Source organism: Terrapene carolina, unplaced genomic scaffold (genome assembly GCF_002925995.2).
Source record: "Terrapene carolina triunguis isolate 2854851 unplaced genomic scaffold, T_m_triunguis-2.0 Scaffold95, whole genome shotgun sequence".
Taxonomy (NCBI): domain Eukaryota; kingdom Metazoa; phylum Chordata; order Testudines; family Emydidae; genus Terrapene; species Terrapene triunguis.
Window position 1 is genome coordinate 40,586,007 of NW_020664446.1, and position 17,120 is coordinate 40,603,126.

General features: G+C 45.3%; 1 protein-coding gene across 1 annotated transcript in view; it reads left to right on the top strand.

Moving 5' to 3' along the window:
* Window positions 1-17,120, top strand: part of SPOCK2 (SPARC (osteonectin), cwcv and kazal like domains proteoglycan 2) — a 49,623-nt gene that overhangs the window by 20,969 nt on the left and 11,534 nt on the right. The window contains exons 2-5 of the mRNA XM_024201865.3: window positions 4,125-4,133; window positions 7,800-7,845; window positions 12,477-12,591; window positions 16,764-16,878. Coding sequence (XP_024057633.1) covers window positions 4,125-4,133; window positions 7,800-7,845; window positions 12,477-12,591; window positions 16,764-16,878 — 285 coding nt within the window. The remainder of the gene's footprint in view (window positions 1-4,124; window positions 4,134-7,799; window positions 7,846-12,476; window positions 12,592-16,763; window positions 16,879-17,120) is intronic.

Consider the following 17,120-nt stretch of genomic DNA (forward strand, 5'->3'; position numbering starts at 1 on the left):
GTGCTGGCTCACAGGTTTTATTTAAATAATCTTGTACAATCTGAAAATAAACCTCCACAAGAACTAGGCAGGGACTGATTAAATCCCCTGCAGCCATGAGCTTACTGATGGCATTTGAAAGAGACTTGGTTTTGGGGACTTTCCAACGTGCACATAGTACGTTATTGCTTTATTGTGTATAGCATCTTCCATGCAGAATGCTTCCTAAAGCAGTCTGCAGAGTTAAATAACAAAGCTGCAGAGAGGCATAATTGCCAATAGCAAAGGGAGAGAGATTCTGAGGTAGGAGAGAGAGACATTAGATGCAGGATTTCACAGCCAGATGAAGAAGGAGAGTCAAGGACAGGTGGAATTACAGGAGGCCAGTCCCAACAGCTGGAGCTGAAGAGGAGAAGACACTGGCACCAACACTGTCCGGATTGTATGGAGGGGACAGGGAGTAGGTGGAGGCTATACGGGGGGAGGGAGAGGAGAGGAAAGTGGTCAAGAGCCCAGATTCTTCTCTTGTGTGTTGGAATAAATTGGGGCCAACTCCATTGAAATCCACGTGTGAAATTACACCTGTGTAAAATGGGTGTAAGTGCAGGGAGCTGTGAGATGCACTGGACAAGTCTGTGTTTGTTGTTTAATGTTCACAGGGAAAAGTTCTTGTCCCCCTGACAGTGTCAGCCTCAGGGATACTTCAGGAATGTGTGAGATCTCCCTCCCCTTCCTTTTCAGGCACTAGAGAGTGACCATTTCTTTCCCATCCCATCCAGCTGACAGTGAGTTCTCCCTTCCCTTTCTCCAGCTCACCCCATCTAGCTGGGTGAGGGCTCTTTTCCCTTCTCTGCTATTAAATCACGAGTTATCCATTTTCTCTTTCTGACAATTTACTAATAAGCCTGGTACAGAACAATTACCAGAAGATGTGCGTGGGGTGTTAATGAACCACCATTGATTAGTTTATTACACATGCGCACAGACTACTGGCCCATCAAGGCCCATCCCCTTTCTCTGGCAGAAGCCAATGCCTGATGCTTCAGAGGGCGGTGACGCTCCCTCCCCCAATATAGGAAAATGTTTGTGTCAGGCTGCATGCAGCAGTTGGATACTTTCTGGGCCTGTGCCCTGGTCCTCTTACATCTGTGGTGTGTTCCCACGGTTGTTGGTGATTCAGAGGGTGCTTTGAGAGGGTTTATCCCATGTCTCCCCCATGATAACATGCTGCACTGTCACAGCAGCCATGAAGCTGGCCTCTGCAGCATGTCACCCTGGCAGCACTGCAGCCATTGCTGTGCTGCAGATGGCACTCAGCCTGCCCTTGACTGCATCTTGTGCCAGTGAGGGCACTGATCAATACTGGCTCCGAGACACACTATCTTTCCAAAAAGGCTCCCGCTGATTCAGCCTTTCCGAGAGCCATTTCCAGTCCCACCTCAGCGAGTGACCCTGAGAGGGCAGCTGGCTCCACAATGCAGCAAGCCACCAGCTTCTCAAAGAAGTCCATTTGCTAGCTTGGCAGAGCTCCTGCAGGGTGGCAGTGTGCCATGTCTGATGATGTGCCGTTTCCTTTGGTGAGAGGGGCACTGTTTGTTATGCTTTGTGTGCTCGGCGGATTGGGGTCATTGAACATGCTCGCAGTGGGAGTGGAAAGGGTTGGAAGTCCTGAGTGTGTTCAGTAGAAAAGACATTGGTTTTGTCCTGCCTCTGCTCTGTATTGCCATCCCCACAAAGAGCGCCGTTGGCAGATGGGACACACAATGCCTTTGAGCCTATCGCAGCATGGCTGCGTCAATCCAGCTCTCTTAGTCCAAGGCTCCAGCTGTGCGGAAACCTGCCAGCATCAGGAGGAGGAGGAAGAAGTGGTTTGAGGCTTGGCGAGGAAGATAAAAAAAACACTGGGAAAGGAAGAAGAGTCATTGAAGAGATGCTTGCAGGCTTGGAAGAGAGTCCCCCAAGCAGGAAAGTGGAGAGATGGATGGTTCTTTTAGAGACTGAACAAAGGGGCAGGTTTCCTGTTAGGAGGTGTCCTGTAATTGTATGCCTGCTGCTATTCTCACTAGACAGATAAAGTGCTATTTAAAAACCTTACTGGATTTGGGACCCAGCCTGGGACCCCTCTGCCCATGCTGATCTCCCTTAAAGGGGTCCTTTTTTGTTTGCTCCTTTTTGAACCTTTCAGAAAATAAAGTTCTGTTTTCCAGAAAGGTTGGGGTTCTGTACTGAGAAACTATGCATTGTCTGAGCTATCAGAACAAACAGCCTGGGTCTTTTTAGCAAGACAAGGGAAAGGAAACTGGGACAGATAGTGCCTGCATCTCTGTGTATGTACATGTTCAATTATAGCAAAGTGTGTGTGTGCATGTGCACAGGTGTGTGTTTATTAGAGACACAGAGGTCACTCTAGTAGTCTCATTTAAACTATTGAGAGAGAAAATGAAGCCAGTGTTAAGATGCAAATATTTTACTAGCAGAATGGCTGGAGGGAATGAGGATTTAAAAAAAAAACAGTTTTAAAGGTATGTAGTGCAGGTATGTGATGGCCTTGCACTGCACGGAGTTGACTCGTGTAGCTCCTGAATTTGATATTGGGTTCTGCCAGGTCTGACCACAATATATTCGTCTCTGCAAGCGGCCAAGCGGCGGAGGAAATAGCAGGGCTGACCCTACCAGACAGCTAGTCATTTAAGGGAGCACCATGTATGAGGCAGTGAAACACTTGAAGACTGTGTGGGTGACTGTGGATTGGCAGGGATAGACGTTTGCCAGTTTGCCTGGCAAAACCCCTGGATCTGGGCTTTGAAACAGTAATGAGAAACCCCGGGTGATAGCATGCTCCTGACAGCTGCAATATTCTTAAAGGACCCAACTGTATCATACAACACCAGGGCAGCTCAGGAAGTCCATATGTGATGTCCCTGTATGGTGGATTCATGGTTCACTAGGGATGTAGGTGTCCCAGAGACGGGCTGAGCTAAAGACTATACCTAATCCCTCCCTTACAAATTGCTGGCAGATAGTTGCATCTAGGAAATATGTTGTTACCAATCTGTGACCTTCAAAGGCTGGAGTTGCATAGGACCCCATGTCTTATCACAGCCTCATTTTCCTCAGCCCTGTCCAAGTGCATTAGCAAGAGCTTCTCTAGCATCAGCCCCTTGCTTGGAGGCTCTACGAGAGGGTGGCATCCCCCAAATCCATTTTGTAGAAATATAGGATTTCTCTTGGCTTTCTTCCCATTTGGGATAAATGTGAAGCCTGCATAGGAGCCAGCTCTTCTCCTGAGCTGAGCTGCAGCTGCTGATAGGACATGTGGTATGGCTGATATCAGCCCCCAGGGCTCTTGGACGTGTCAGAATGGAAGATTAACACTGGAGCTGTGGATGGTGCGCTAAAGAGAACAGCTGGGACCAAAGGTGCAGGGACATCCATTTTACCAGGAGCCAAATAACATCCTGTGACAGCACTAATTTGGCTTAAATCAGTAAAGAAGCCTCTTGCAATAGAATATTGGTCACTGCCAAGCCTCCTAATGATACTGTCCCTCTCCCCTATGCTCTAAAATATCCCTTCCTGGGTGTATGAGAAGGGAGCTGTCATAACAGGAGAGCAGTCAGGATTTCATTGTCTGCAAATATGCCTTTTTTGTTTGTTTAACGTTATTTTATTGCAGAAAGACTGCAGAACAATAGAAAGGTACTTGTATTATTGTGAACTCTGCTGTATGAAACATTACATCCATCTGCTGAAACATCATTGTTTCTGTCCCAGGGCTAACCAAGAAGTGTTGGGAGCAGTGCTGCAGCTTGCACAAAGCCTGAATTATCAGCCTTTGCCTTAATTTTTGTTCCTTGCAATCAAATTCCATTGTTGCCATTGTGACAGAAGTACGACTTAATAAATGCAAATTAGGAAAGCAAGAAAAGATGCATTGGGGGAGTCTTTATAAAAACACATCACTTGGAGGAAATGAATTATGACATTTCAGGGAATCTAAACAAAGAAATACTGTCTGTGTGATCACAAACCCAGCCCTTTCTTGCAGCCTGAGCTCTGGCAGTGTCGGTATATTTCATGTGTGTTCTCTTTTCTCTCTCCTTTTGTTTTTTCGCCTACTCTTCTGCTGTGGGCTGAATTCCCAGGAGGTGGAGGTTAGTATCGATTTTTGAATCTGGTTTCATTTAATCTTTACAGGGCATCTGTGTCATGTTCCCTGTGTTCTCCACCCCAGCTCCCTCCCTCTAGTTTTAGTTTATCAGGAGAATATTTTGAGTTGATTTGAACAGCTGCACATTGCATGAAGTATGGCCAGGATGAGTGTGTGTCTGTGTAGAGCCCTGCAAATCTGCGGATATCTGTGGACCATTTTTGTGGATCATGGATGGATGCAGATCCAAATTTTGTATGTGCACAGGGCTCTATGTATGTGGTTGCATGCGTATATGTGAGTGTGTGCCTATACATACGCACATATTCATATTGACCCCCAGGCAGAGGGCCACTTAAGTGGGAATGAAATGATGCACGAGCCTGGTGCTGGCCCTCTGCGCAGGGTGAATTTCATCCTGAGAAACTGTATATATAATCATCGCCACAGGGCCGCCCAGAGGGGGGGCAAGTGGGACAATTTGCCCCGGACCCCGCAGGGGCCCCGCGAGCCCTGGCCAAGAATCCCTTCCCTGGGTAGAGGCGCCTTTTTAATCTTTACTCACCCGGCGGCGCTCCGCGTCTTCAGCGGCGGGCCCTCGACTCGCTCCGGGTCTTCGGCGGCACTTCAGCGGCGGGTCCTTCAGTGCCGCCGAAGACCTGGAGCAAGTGAAGGGACCCGCCGCCGAAGTGCCGCCAATAACTCGGAGTGCCGCCCGGTGAGTACAAGTGCCGCAGCGGGTGGCGCCTTTTTTTTATGCGTCAGGCCCCCTGAATCCTCTGGGCGGCCCTGCCACAAGATAGAGGGCACCAGTGATGGCATTGAACCAGCGTCTATCAGAGAGGATTGTCGTTACATGTTAAGCATCGACAGTGCTCAGCACTGTATAAAAGTCTAGGAAGACCCTGTTCCTGCCTCCAAGAGTTAATAATCTAAATAAGCCCAGACAGCTTAAGGAAGAGCATTCTACACGGTAGTGAGTCCCTAGTACCAGAGGCTGAATTTCCTTACTGGAGGGGACAGTCAACAACACTGTTGTTCAAAGGGTGTGGAGTGTGTGATCTGCTGTAAATTAACACAGGCCATCAGGGCACTTCAGAGAGTCTTACAAGAATGTTCGTTCATGGTTGACAAAGAAAAGAGACCTGCAAGGAGAAACCCATTCTAGTGCTGACATTACAAATGAGATGCACACCCGTACTCTCTTCCAGGGCCTGGATTCATTTACTGTGAAACCCTCCCCTCGCATTTTTGTTTGTATTCTCTGTGTTTGATTCTGTGTATATAACATATTAAAGGCCGGGGTAATCAATTATTTTTTGTCAAGGTCCACATTTCTTGGTCAAGGTATAGTCAAAATCCAGGCTCCAGGGAAAATAATACAAAAATAATAACAATAATGATAATAAATAAAAAGATTTTTGCAGTCTGTTCAAAAGCAGCTGGGGATCTGGATTTGGCCCATGGTCCACCTATTGACTACCCTGTTAAAGGAGAACAGCTCCAGTGGTTGTGGTGGGGCTGTTAATTGTTGGTAACTTTCCAAATCTGGAGACTCTCAACAAACAAGGGAAGGATTGAGAGGTTTAACCTTTGCACAGCAGGGGGAGGAAGGGTGGTTAGAGCAGGGGACTGCAAGTCAGGATAAGGGGCACCACAAGGCAGGGGGTAGAGAGGGGCAAAGCCTCCCCAGTCCTGACACATTAGGTAAAATGTTGTCCCCCAGCTGGTAGTACTGCTGAGGCCTCAGAGGTAGTGCGGTACTCAGCCAGCAGGTCATTGCCCCCTGCCCACAGAGAATGGCAGCGGCGCAGGAGCTTGGGCTGGTACTGCTGCCAGCAGTCAGGAATGGCACTGCCTCTCTGGGGCTCCCCATACACTGCCTGTGTGGGAGAGGGATACCAAAGAGCTGGCTCTGAGGGTGCTGGTCCTGGGAGGGATGGTGGTGGCCTGGGCAACAGTGTTGCCACTGACAGGCCTTTTTTACTGTGCAGCCTGTGCAGACCTCACCAGAAGCCTGAACTCTGCCGGAACTTCCTAGTAACGCCTGAGGTGGTGCGAGGCAGGACCAGGCTGGCTCAGTCCCTGGTGTCTGGCCAGAGTGAAGGGCCAAGTCAAGCCACCAGAAGGCACTGGTGCTCATTAGGGGGTTGGCACAGAAAAGCATCCATCCTGCCCAGCAATTTAACTTTGAGGCTCAGGATCAAATCTGGTAAGGTAAGGCCCGTCCCCACCCTCCCGCTTGAGACCCCAGGCAGTGCCCCTGGTCAGGACTCCTGGGTTCTATTCCCAGATCTTCTGACTTGCTGTGTGTCACTAGGCAAGTTACTTGATCTCTCTGCACCTTAGCTTCGCCCCCCCACAAAACATGAACTTTAGACCCATTGGGTCTGGTATTATTCCTTTCATTTTCTTATTTTTATTGCACATCTGACTTTTATCCTTTATTCTCCATTTCCTCACCTTAATAGTAGTGTTGCTTTTCCCTGGAAATCTGTGGAAAGATTCTACTGCCCATTTGCTTGGTGTGGACAGAGGCCACTGTCATGGATGGGCTGGGGAGCGTGGAGAAGCAGTGAGGGACCTCAAGTGCTGAGCCTTCATAAATGATCAATCCCTTTTCAGGATGAGGGAGTCAGAGACAAAGGACTTGTGTTTTTTCTTCCCAAGAATTGTAACTGATTCAGCACCTTAAGAAACGGGATAGGATCCAGCCAAGCAGCATGCTGACATTCTAACAGCTGTGCCAGCATCTGATAACTTTTCCTGCCACTTCCAAGCCATGACCTGATGGCCCTTTACAGTGCAATGACGCTGGGGCAGCAAGCAATGTATTACTATGAGTGTATGGAGGTCCCTGCACGAAGGAGGTTAGGGCAGTAAGTCCCTGAGGTTCTAAACTGTAGACTCCCCCTGTTGAATATGTTTGTGTAAATGCACCAGGTGAATTGGGAAAATGCAGATACCCTGCAGGTCTTCACAGATGCCTGGAGACCATTAACCCCAGTTTGAGGTTAGGGCATCAGACTGCTTCTGCCTCTCATGTGATGGAGCAAGATTTGCACCTCTCTGCAGTGAGGCAAGGATTTATGTTCTTCAGTTTTCCTATTTGTGGGGTTTGCCATTAAATGAACACACCAACGGCCAAGGCAAGTACAATCCTGGAATTAGATTTAGCAGCTGGACTTTGGTGTGAGGGCACAAGCATGCACATCCTGCCATCCCTCTGCATTGCCCATCTGCGCAGTTGTGTGAGCAGGCTGGATACTGGAATGTATGAAAATCTTACTCTTGAGCAGTGGATCTGCAGAGCTCTGTGTGTGAGGCAAACAAGGTTTTGTATGTTACAGGTCAGGAATGTGAGCAGAGCTGTGTGTGTGTGTGTGTGAGAGAGAGAGAGAGAACTAGACCTTTCTGTTTCCAAGAGGACCAAATTCCCCTCACCAGCAATGCAGAACACAGAATAAATAAACACAGTATGAATCTTTGCATTGTCTTTGTAACCATATGTGTGGCCCTCTGCTAGAGTCCTAGCCATGAGGAAGGCATCATTGTTACATCCCCGGGCCAGTGTTACCTCTAAACATTGATCAGGCTCATCGTTCTGAGCATTTGGATTTTGATATTTGGCATGTTCTGTTGACTAAGATGTTCTCTCTTCCTTCACTAGGATGACTATATCAAGAGCTGGGAAGATAATCAGCCAGTTGATGAAGGTAACTTTATTTCTTGGTTGTGCACACTTATTAAGGAGCTGCTGACTTTTCCTTGAAAGGTCCTTATAGAAAGTCCTGTGGCTCTGAACTGAAGCCCTTTCTGAGACGTGTTCTGCACCAATTACTTGATTCTTGTGTGGAAACAGAACCTTTGTACGCCCGAGGAAACCCAGGAAGTGGGGCTGCCAATTCAGTGGGTGCGGCTCTTCCCTCTGAGCCCCACCAGCCAGTGAAGGGACAATGGAGGTGCCCTCTGTTGGATGAGATTTAAACTGAGGTCTTGACCACTGTGGTCATTAAAGATCTCATTCCACTTTAGTAAGAGTCCATGTCCTGGCTAAATTCCAGCTTGAGTAAATTCCACCTGCATTTTCCCTGCAGATTCAGCATGATACAGTATTCTTCACTTAGATGCTGAAGGTTTGGGTAGGGATGCTGCGTGCTGCTGCAGTTGTGATCCAGCCCTGTGTTTACTATACTTCAGTGTAGAGTTAAATGATCTCCTTTGGCAACTTTTGTAAAGACACTATATAAATGCTAGGCGCTGTTGTTTTGTTTTCATCTGCTCCTGTTGCTGATTCTCCAGTTGAAGTCAGGCTCCTTATTTTGACTCCACAATTAATTGCTCTGGAAACAGGCTAGGGTTGTGAAGTCATGGACGATTCTTGTTTCAGGTTCAGGGGGAATGTACTTGAAGAAGCAATGATCCTATCTTTATGAAGCTATCGCTAATCATACAAATGAATGAAGAAACCCACTCAGGAAATATGACAAGTAGGCTAAACTGAATCAGAATAGGATGTATTTCAGGATTTGCTATGAGGCATCCACTGCCCTTTAAATAAATGATACTCTTTGAGTGTTGATCCTCCTGTCCCCCACCCCTCTGCACAGTTTTACTGTACTCCTAACAGGTACCTGAATGTTGTTTCCATTTGGACATGATCCCTGCATTGGCTGCGGGATACTGGCCCATCCTGCTAGAGGTGTACCGTTGCCCTGTTGCTGTGCCTAATGCTGGATTTCCCTTCAGCCAGGGCTGGGTCTGCTGTGTGCTATTATGCAACACCGTCTACACTCACTTGTGAAGGGCTGTGAAACACAAGGCATCTGTTGGTGTCAGGAGCAGTTTGATAGCAGCTCTAGATCGCAGCCAGTGCTGCCTGCTGTAGCTGGTCATCTGTCCATGAGGAGGTTCTCTAGGCAGTGGGAGATCGTGTTCACAGAGGGTTGGACAACATCTGAGACCCAGCATGTGAAGCATTAAAAAATCTTACGCTTGTTTCTTTGCAGTGCTTGAATTGGCCCCCAAAGTGCAGTTTTATCAAACTGGAGGGACAGAAGAAGCATGGCAGAAATTAGTTTTACCTCATTTATAGATTTATAGATTCCAAGGCCACTGCTGTGATCCTCTAGTCTCACTTCCTGTATAACACAGGCCACAGAACTTCCCCAAAAGAACTCCTAGAGCAGATCTTTTAGAAAAACATACATTGTTGATTTAAAAATCGCCAGTGATGGAGAATCCACCATGACCCTTGGTAAATTGTTCCAGTGGTTAATTACCATCACTGTTAAAAATGTACACCTTATTTCCAGTCTGAATTTGTCGAGCTTCAACTTCCAGCCATTGGATTGTGTTACACGTTTCTCTGCTAGATTGAAGAGCCCATGATCAAATATTTGTTCTCCATTTAGGTACTTAGACTGTCATCAAGTCACCCCTTACCCTTCTCTTTGTTAAAATAAATAGAGCTCCTTGAGTCTGTCACTTTAAGACACGTATTTTAATCCTTTAACCATTCTCATGGCTCTTCTCTGAACCCTCTCCAATTTATCAACATCCTTCTGGAATTGCGGGCACCAGAACTAGATTTAATATTGCAGCAGCACTAGCACAAGTGCCAAATACAGAGGTAAAATAACCTCTCTACTCCTATTCAGTTTGGATGTTTATGCATCCAAGGATCGCATTAGTGCCTTTTGCCACAGGGTCACACTGAGAGACCATGTCGGGCTGATTATCCACCACAACCCCCGATCTTTTTCAGAGTCACTGCTTCCCTAGTTAGAGTCCCCCATCCTATAAGTATGGCCTACATTCTTTGTTCCTAGTTGTATACATTTACATTTAGCTGTATTAAAACACACATTGTTTGCACCCAGCTTACCAAGAAATTCCAATTGCTCTGTCAGTTAACTGCTTTCTTCATTATTTACCACTCCCCCAATTTTTGTGTCATCTGCAAACTTTATCAGTGATGATTTTATGTCCCAGGTCACTGATAAAAATGTAAAATAACATAGGTCCAAGAACAGATCCTTGGGGGGACTGCACTAAGCCCCCCCATGATGATTCCCTGTTTACAGTTATATTTTGATACCTGTCAGTTAGCCAGCTTTTAATCCATTTAATGTGTGCCATGTTAATTTTATATGATTAAAAAAATAAAATCAAAAGGTTGTGCAGTATCAAGTCAAATGCCTAACAGAAGTCCAAGTATATTACATCAACACTGTTACCTTTATCAGACAAATTTGTAATCTAATAAAAAAAATCTAGTTAGTTTGATAGGATCTATTTTCCATAAACCCAGGTTAAGGGCATTAATTATATTACCCTTCTTTAATTCTTTACTAATTGTGTCCCATATCAGCCACTCCATTATCTTGCCCAGAAATGATGTCAGACTGACTGGCCTATAATTACCCAGGTCATCCCATTTACCCTTTTTAAATATTGGCACAACTTTAGCTTTCTTCCAGTCTTTTGGAATTCCTCAGTGCTACAAAGCTTATTGAAAATCAACATTAATGGTCCAGTGAGCTCCTGAGCCAGATCTTGTAAAACTCTTGAATGCAAGTTATCTGGACCTGCTGATTTAAAAATGTCTAAATTTAGTAGCTGCTATTTAACATTATCCTAAGATGCTAGTAGAATAGAAAGAGAGTTATCATCATTTGATATGACTGTGTCATCTGTTTTTTCCCAAATACAGAACAGTAATAGTTGTTGAACACTTCTGCCTATCTGCATTATTATTGATAATTCTACCATTTCTATCTACCGGTAGTAATTGACCACTGTTAAAATTCTTTTTGTTCCTAATATATTTAAATAAACTTCTTATTCTCCTTAACTATGCTGGCCATAGATTTCGCCTCGTGTCTTTTTGCTTTCCTTATCAGTTTTCTCCTAGCTTTTGATTTATGATTATTGCTACCAAATTCCCCTTTCTTCCATTTGTTATATATTATTTTTTAATTTTTTATAGCTGCCTTCTCTTTCCCTCTAAACTAAGTTGGTTTTTGAACCAATATGGCCTTCTTGCTTGATAGTGGATTTTTGGGCATCTAGTAAAGTATCCTTAAACAATTCCCAATGATCATTCACATTGTCTAATTAAATTCTTTCCCCTGGCTGATTTGGTGCATAATCATTTCAACTTTGTAAAATTGGCTCCTTTAAAGCACAAAGTATATATAATACTGGTCTGGACATTATTCTGTTTGCACGTTATAAATGTGATCAAGTCATGATCACTTGTATCTAAGCTACCATTAATTTTTAGTTCTGTGATAAGGTCCTCTTTATCTGTGAAGACGAGATCTAATATAGAATTCCCCTGTGTTGGATGCAACACTTTCTGAGTTAGGAAGCTGTCATCTATAATATTTAAAAATACCAAGAATGTTTTAGTACTGTCAGCATGAGATCTCTAGCATATGTCACTCAGTTGAAATCATGCAGATCTTTTTCCTACACATTATAGTTAGGTGCATAAGGAGCTGGTCATTCTGTTCCCTACTAGATTTGTTTGGTCTGTAACAGACATCAACGAGTTTGTGATTTTGTGCTTAGTTAGCTTTTATTGTGTTATCCATCACGTCCTGATTTGGAAAGGTCGGGCTCCTGGTCTTTAATCTGCCTGAGCATGGGGCTGCAGTGACTCAAGCTGAATCCCTCTGAGTGCTGCCCCAGCAATAAAGCAGCTCATCAGTGACTAATGCTGTTCTTGACAAGCTGACTTCTTGCTATTCTATAGATAGGACCCCAGTGAGCTGATATTTTTCGCAATTCAGAATGTGAGCAAATAAATACATGTCGTTTTGTTGACACTATCTCTCTATGTTGTTAGTTATACTTAGCACCTTCTAAATGTTAACTCACCCTAGGCACTGTACAAACACAGAACAAAAAGAGGGTCCCTGCCACAAAGAATTTACAATCCAAGTACAAGACAAGAAAGAACAGATAGATACAGACAGACAGACAATTGGGGGAATACAAGAAAACAATGAGACAGTATTGATCAGCATGATAGGCAGAGGTCTGAGAACAGCTGCCTAACTATTGTCAAGGCTTTTGTCATCATAGCAAAGGAGAGTTTTAAAGATGGATTTGAAGGAGTACACAAAAGTAAATGTGAAATGACTTAACAGAGATCATTTGGAGAGTCTGTGTTGTGTGCCTTCCTAAAATGAATATTAAGACACAAGACCTACGTTGAGGCAGTCCTCATTGAGACTCTCCTGCCTCATTCAGGGTGGATAGCAACCATAGCGGAACTGGTAAGTGAGATAAGGGCTGTTTGGTATACTAGCTATTCACTTTCTTTTTCTGTCTTCAGCTTTGGACACAACCAAGGACCCCTGCCAGAAAGTGAAGTGTAGCCGGCACAAAGTTTGCATTGCCCAGGGCTACCAGAGGGCTATGTGTATTAGCCGCAAAAAGTTAGAGCACAGGTAAGAGAGGGTCTTGGGTCTGTGCAAGATTTCTGAAATGGGATTGTTCCTATTACAGTTTATTGCACTGGAGATTACAGAGGCATTCACTCCCCCCCTCCCCATCTCTCTTTTTAATACACGGATTCCAGAAATGTCCATTAGGACCGGTGATATGCTTGCATATTGTGCCAATTCCTATGCTCTGGAAAAATAGTCACATGTGAACAATCTCACTTGGCAAACAATGCTATAAAGGGGTAAGGTCATAGTTAGGAGGTCATGCAGAGAGATGTACTCTAGTGATCATTTTTGGCAGGATCAGACTTGGACAGATGCTGCAAATGGTATTAGTCCATTAATTTAAAATCAGTTCTTGAATTCACTGCTCTTTGTAATAATCTTCTTGACTCCTATGGGAGAACTTTTTCTTGTTTCCTAATTCTTACCAGTGTTTTTTTTTTATTCTGCTGCACCAACACACAGTTTTATTATTCTGGGGTTGATTGTAAATGCAGAGCGGCTGGGAATGTTTTTTGATCTGTTTTGTTTGTTTTATAAGAAAACCAGATCAAAGCTTTTAAAAAATAAATAACCCTAGCTCTATAACAAAGATACTTTGCAAACAGACTGAGAGGAAAAGAGAAAGTGGTATGGCCCAGTTTACCATGACAGTGTTTTTAACAGTGCTAAAGGCCGATAGGCCACATTATTGCTAAGCCAGGCGTTAGATGGGAGTGATGAACAGGTGGTTGGATGCTGTTGCTATCCACATGGTCAGCTCCCAGTGGACACAGAAATCCAAGTCACATTCTTCTCATCTTTATTCCTGTGTGACAGGCAGACCCGGGGAGCCTGCACAATCTGGCATTAGGAAAGACTTTCTTAATCAACAGAGGTGAAACTTGGCCTGGATTTTTCTATCCACTTGAGGCCAAGTAGATTCTTACCTCAAGCAGCTGTACCAGGGACAGAGCAGGAATGCTTAAAGAGCACTGGGCTTTATTGGACAGGAAAGACTGAGGATCATTTTTGTTCTGAACCTCCCTGTATCCCACACTCTAAAGTTCCTGGCTGAGTCTTTTACAACTGGCAGTATATTCGGGGTATGGCTGTTCTTGTTGCAGTTTTGGGCCCTGAGTGGTAAAGACAGAACCCTCTCTAGAGATGGGAACATGGAGTAGCAGGGACAAAAAAACAATGCCAGTTGGAGGGACCTTGGCAGGCTATTAGGGTGTGGGAACATAGGCGAACCAGCCCTCCCCCTTTCTAGGAGGATGGAACTTGGAGGTAATTTGCTCTGAACCCCTCCTGTTTTCCTCAATGCCATGAATGGGCTTCGGGCAGCTCCACAGACTGGTTGTTATAATTAAAGGTGATCTTGGCACTTAGTGTCTTCAGAGGTGATCTCCCCTTCCCCCAAGATTTGATCTTAAGAACAATGAATGCATGCCTGAAGGGCCCTGGGTGCCATAACGGAAATAGTTACCAACAGCACTCAAAGGCCTTGTCTACACTGGCGGCAGGATGTAGCTAAATGCCACAGCGAAAAGCAGGCTGTGACCACACTGTGATATGTAGCTACATGCCTCAGTGAAAGGCTCTGGCAGGAGGGAGGCAGAAAAGAAAGGCTCTGGCAGCAGGGATCTGCTGGAGTCTTTCCCTGATGCATCCACCCACCAGAGGCTTTCCCCACTGCTGGAGCTTTTCCCAGTGGTGGGGAAAGGCTCTGCCATTGAGACACTACGCTGTTAAACATAGCAGTGTAGACAGGGAAGCACCGCTTGTGCGTGTAATGAGCCATGTAGGATATATACCCTATGGTTTTTGTGTGTTTTTACTCTCCTCACTAAGCAGTGCCTTACCGTTTACACTACTATTTATGTGTGCGCTAGGGGGTATGCAGCATCTGTACTCTGCAGTAAGTGTAGACATAGCCTAGTAAAATACTGGCGTGTTTGTGCTATGTCTGGAAGTTCCCCATAGCCAGCAAAGCACATGAAGTGGAATAGAAACCCTACTCCTCCAAACTAAATAGGAAACAAAAAGGTGTTGGGCCTTGCCTAGAATAACGCTTCAGGCATAGGCTGGCAAGCAGGAAGCAAGAGAGATCCCAGAGTCACATGCCCTATTGTATTAATTGAAATGGAATATATGGGCCCAAAGGTGTTAACATAACCCAGTCACTGCCCAACATTAAATAGTTTTAAACAAGGTTCGGGGTTTGGTACACAAAGACCTCAGCCTGATTGGTTCCATGGCAAACAAACCATTAAAAATTCTGTTAGCCTTTTATTAAAGACACAAAAAAGAAGGAGAAACAGTTAAAACCTTTGGAATGTAAACATGAAGGCTTTCATTTTAGCAACATTCCTTGTTCCCTTTCTCTGTAGCTGAAGAGATTTTTAGAAGGAAAAACCTCTTGTTTGACAGAGTTTGGGTTCGTATGAAAGATGGTAATAACTGTCCTTTTGGGGAAAAGAGAAGTTAGTTAAGATGGTCTGGAGCTGTTGTTTCTGTTATTGTTACAGTCTGATCCCATTTCCTAGAAGACAAAACAAACCAAACACACACAAAGGGAGAGAAAAGAATAGCAAGGATAGAAAATGCAGTTTCCGTCACTGGTGTTGACTCTTGCTTGCAACCTCTCTGCTGTAGAAACACAGGCCCAATACATGGTCTTATCAGCCAGTCTTAGACTTGGCAAATTTGTACCAGCATCGGGCTGTTCAGGGCATTACATTTAGCTGCCTCTTTCTGATCACAGGCTGACAGCAGTGTTGCAAAATGTACCCTGTTGGTCATCTAAGCCAGACTCTTATAGACGGAAGGAAAAAGGAGAGAAATAGGGAAGACAAGAAATATGGTGGGGAAGGAAAAGAACATACATGGGTAGAGGGTGACAAAGTCTAACATCCCAGGTGGTATTTGGAGTTCAGCTGAAGCCAGTGGAAGTGGCGATGTCATCTGGGTCCCTCTGGTCAGGACAATTTTCAGGATTAGGATGAAGAAGGTCTGGGGTCCCAGGAGACGATGGGGCTGGCAGCCATGATGGTGAAACTCATTCCTTCCCCTCCTCTCTTCTTTCAGCCATCCAGCATCACAGTAGCCAGTTTGACACCCCCTCTCCCAAAGTCTCTTTCTGAGGACCCCAAGCGGGGAGTGGTGGGCAGGATAGTCCATCCTTATCATTTTGTCCATAAATAGGCCTAGGGTGACCAGACAGCAAGTGTGAAAAATTGGGACAGGGGGGTAATAGGAGCCTATATAAGAAAAAGACCCCAAAATCGGAACTGTCCCTATAAAATCGAGACATCTGGTCACCCTAAATAGGCCTAATTTCCTGACCCCAATTTTAGTTCACTGATTTCTGGTCTTCTACTCCTCATTTACCAGTGATAATCTTAACACAGCCCTTGAGTGGTATCACTAAATCCTTTCCTGTTTAATTAATGCACTCTTTCCAGCTCCTTCTTACATCTTTTCTTAAACAATTTTATATAACTGGTCACTGTGACAATTTATGAACTTTCACTCACTTTTTACAGTTGAGCTTCCAATTAGGTAAAGTTGTAGGCCTAGTTATCCCAACAGCCCGCAGTGGAGAAAGCCTGCCTCCCATCGTACTTTGGGATGGTGGTTTGTTCCAGTCCCAGCAGTCAGAACTGCATTAACGGGACACTGATTACCACCAGGCCCCTCAGGCAGACTGGCCCTGCCTGAGCCCATTGCCATCGCACCCTATAATGTTGGTGTCTCCCCCATTTGTTTTTCTGTGGCCTTTAAGAATCGCCTTGTTCTCTCTGCTCTTTTATCAATTGTTCCCTTGGGACTGGAGAGCCACCTCCCACCTGCCTTCCCTTGCAGTCTTGAGACCCAGGTAAGACAATCAACTCCAGTATCACTTGGGCTTCCGTTCTAAATCTGTTGCTCCAAAGATCACTTTCATCCTTCCCCTCACAGCGGCCTTCCTTTCCCCCCTCCCCCCAGTTTGACAGGCGGGTGAACAGCTGCCTGCAGGCCTGCAAAGTGAGAACAATTTACCACAGAATAATAAGAATAACGGATTTCTTTGGGGAACCAAAGAGCAGAAGCCTTGAGCAAGTTCTGTTGGGAAGTGAGGAGGTGTGGGTGAACCTACCTAGCACCTATCCATCTCTCTGTCTCTCTCTCTCCCCGCCCCCCATGGATAGAATCAAGCAGCCTGCCCTGAAACACCATGGAAACAAAGAAAGCTTTTGCAAACCATGTCACATGACCCAGCTCGCATCTGTCTGCGGCTCTGATGGACACACTTACAGCTCTGTGGTGAGTGGGGCAGAAAAGGCTCATATATTGATAAGGAGGGTGGGTGTCAAAGAGTTGGCTCTGGGGAGCTGCTGTGCTTCATGGCTTCCAGTGAAGAGCCAGCTATAATAGTGCAGCTCAAGTCTGCATTGGTATTCACTGTATCTGCAACAGTCCCCTAGCCACACTCCCTGGGCTTGGTGCTGAGGCACAGGAGTGACTGAGGAATTAGGCTCAGTTGTCCATGAGGGGAGTACCGGGAG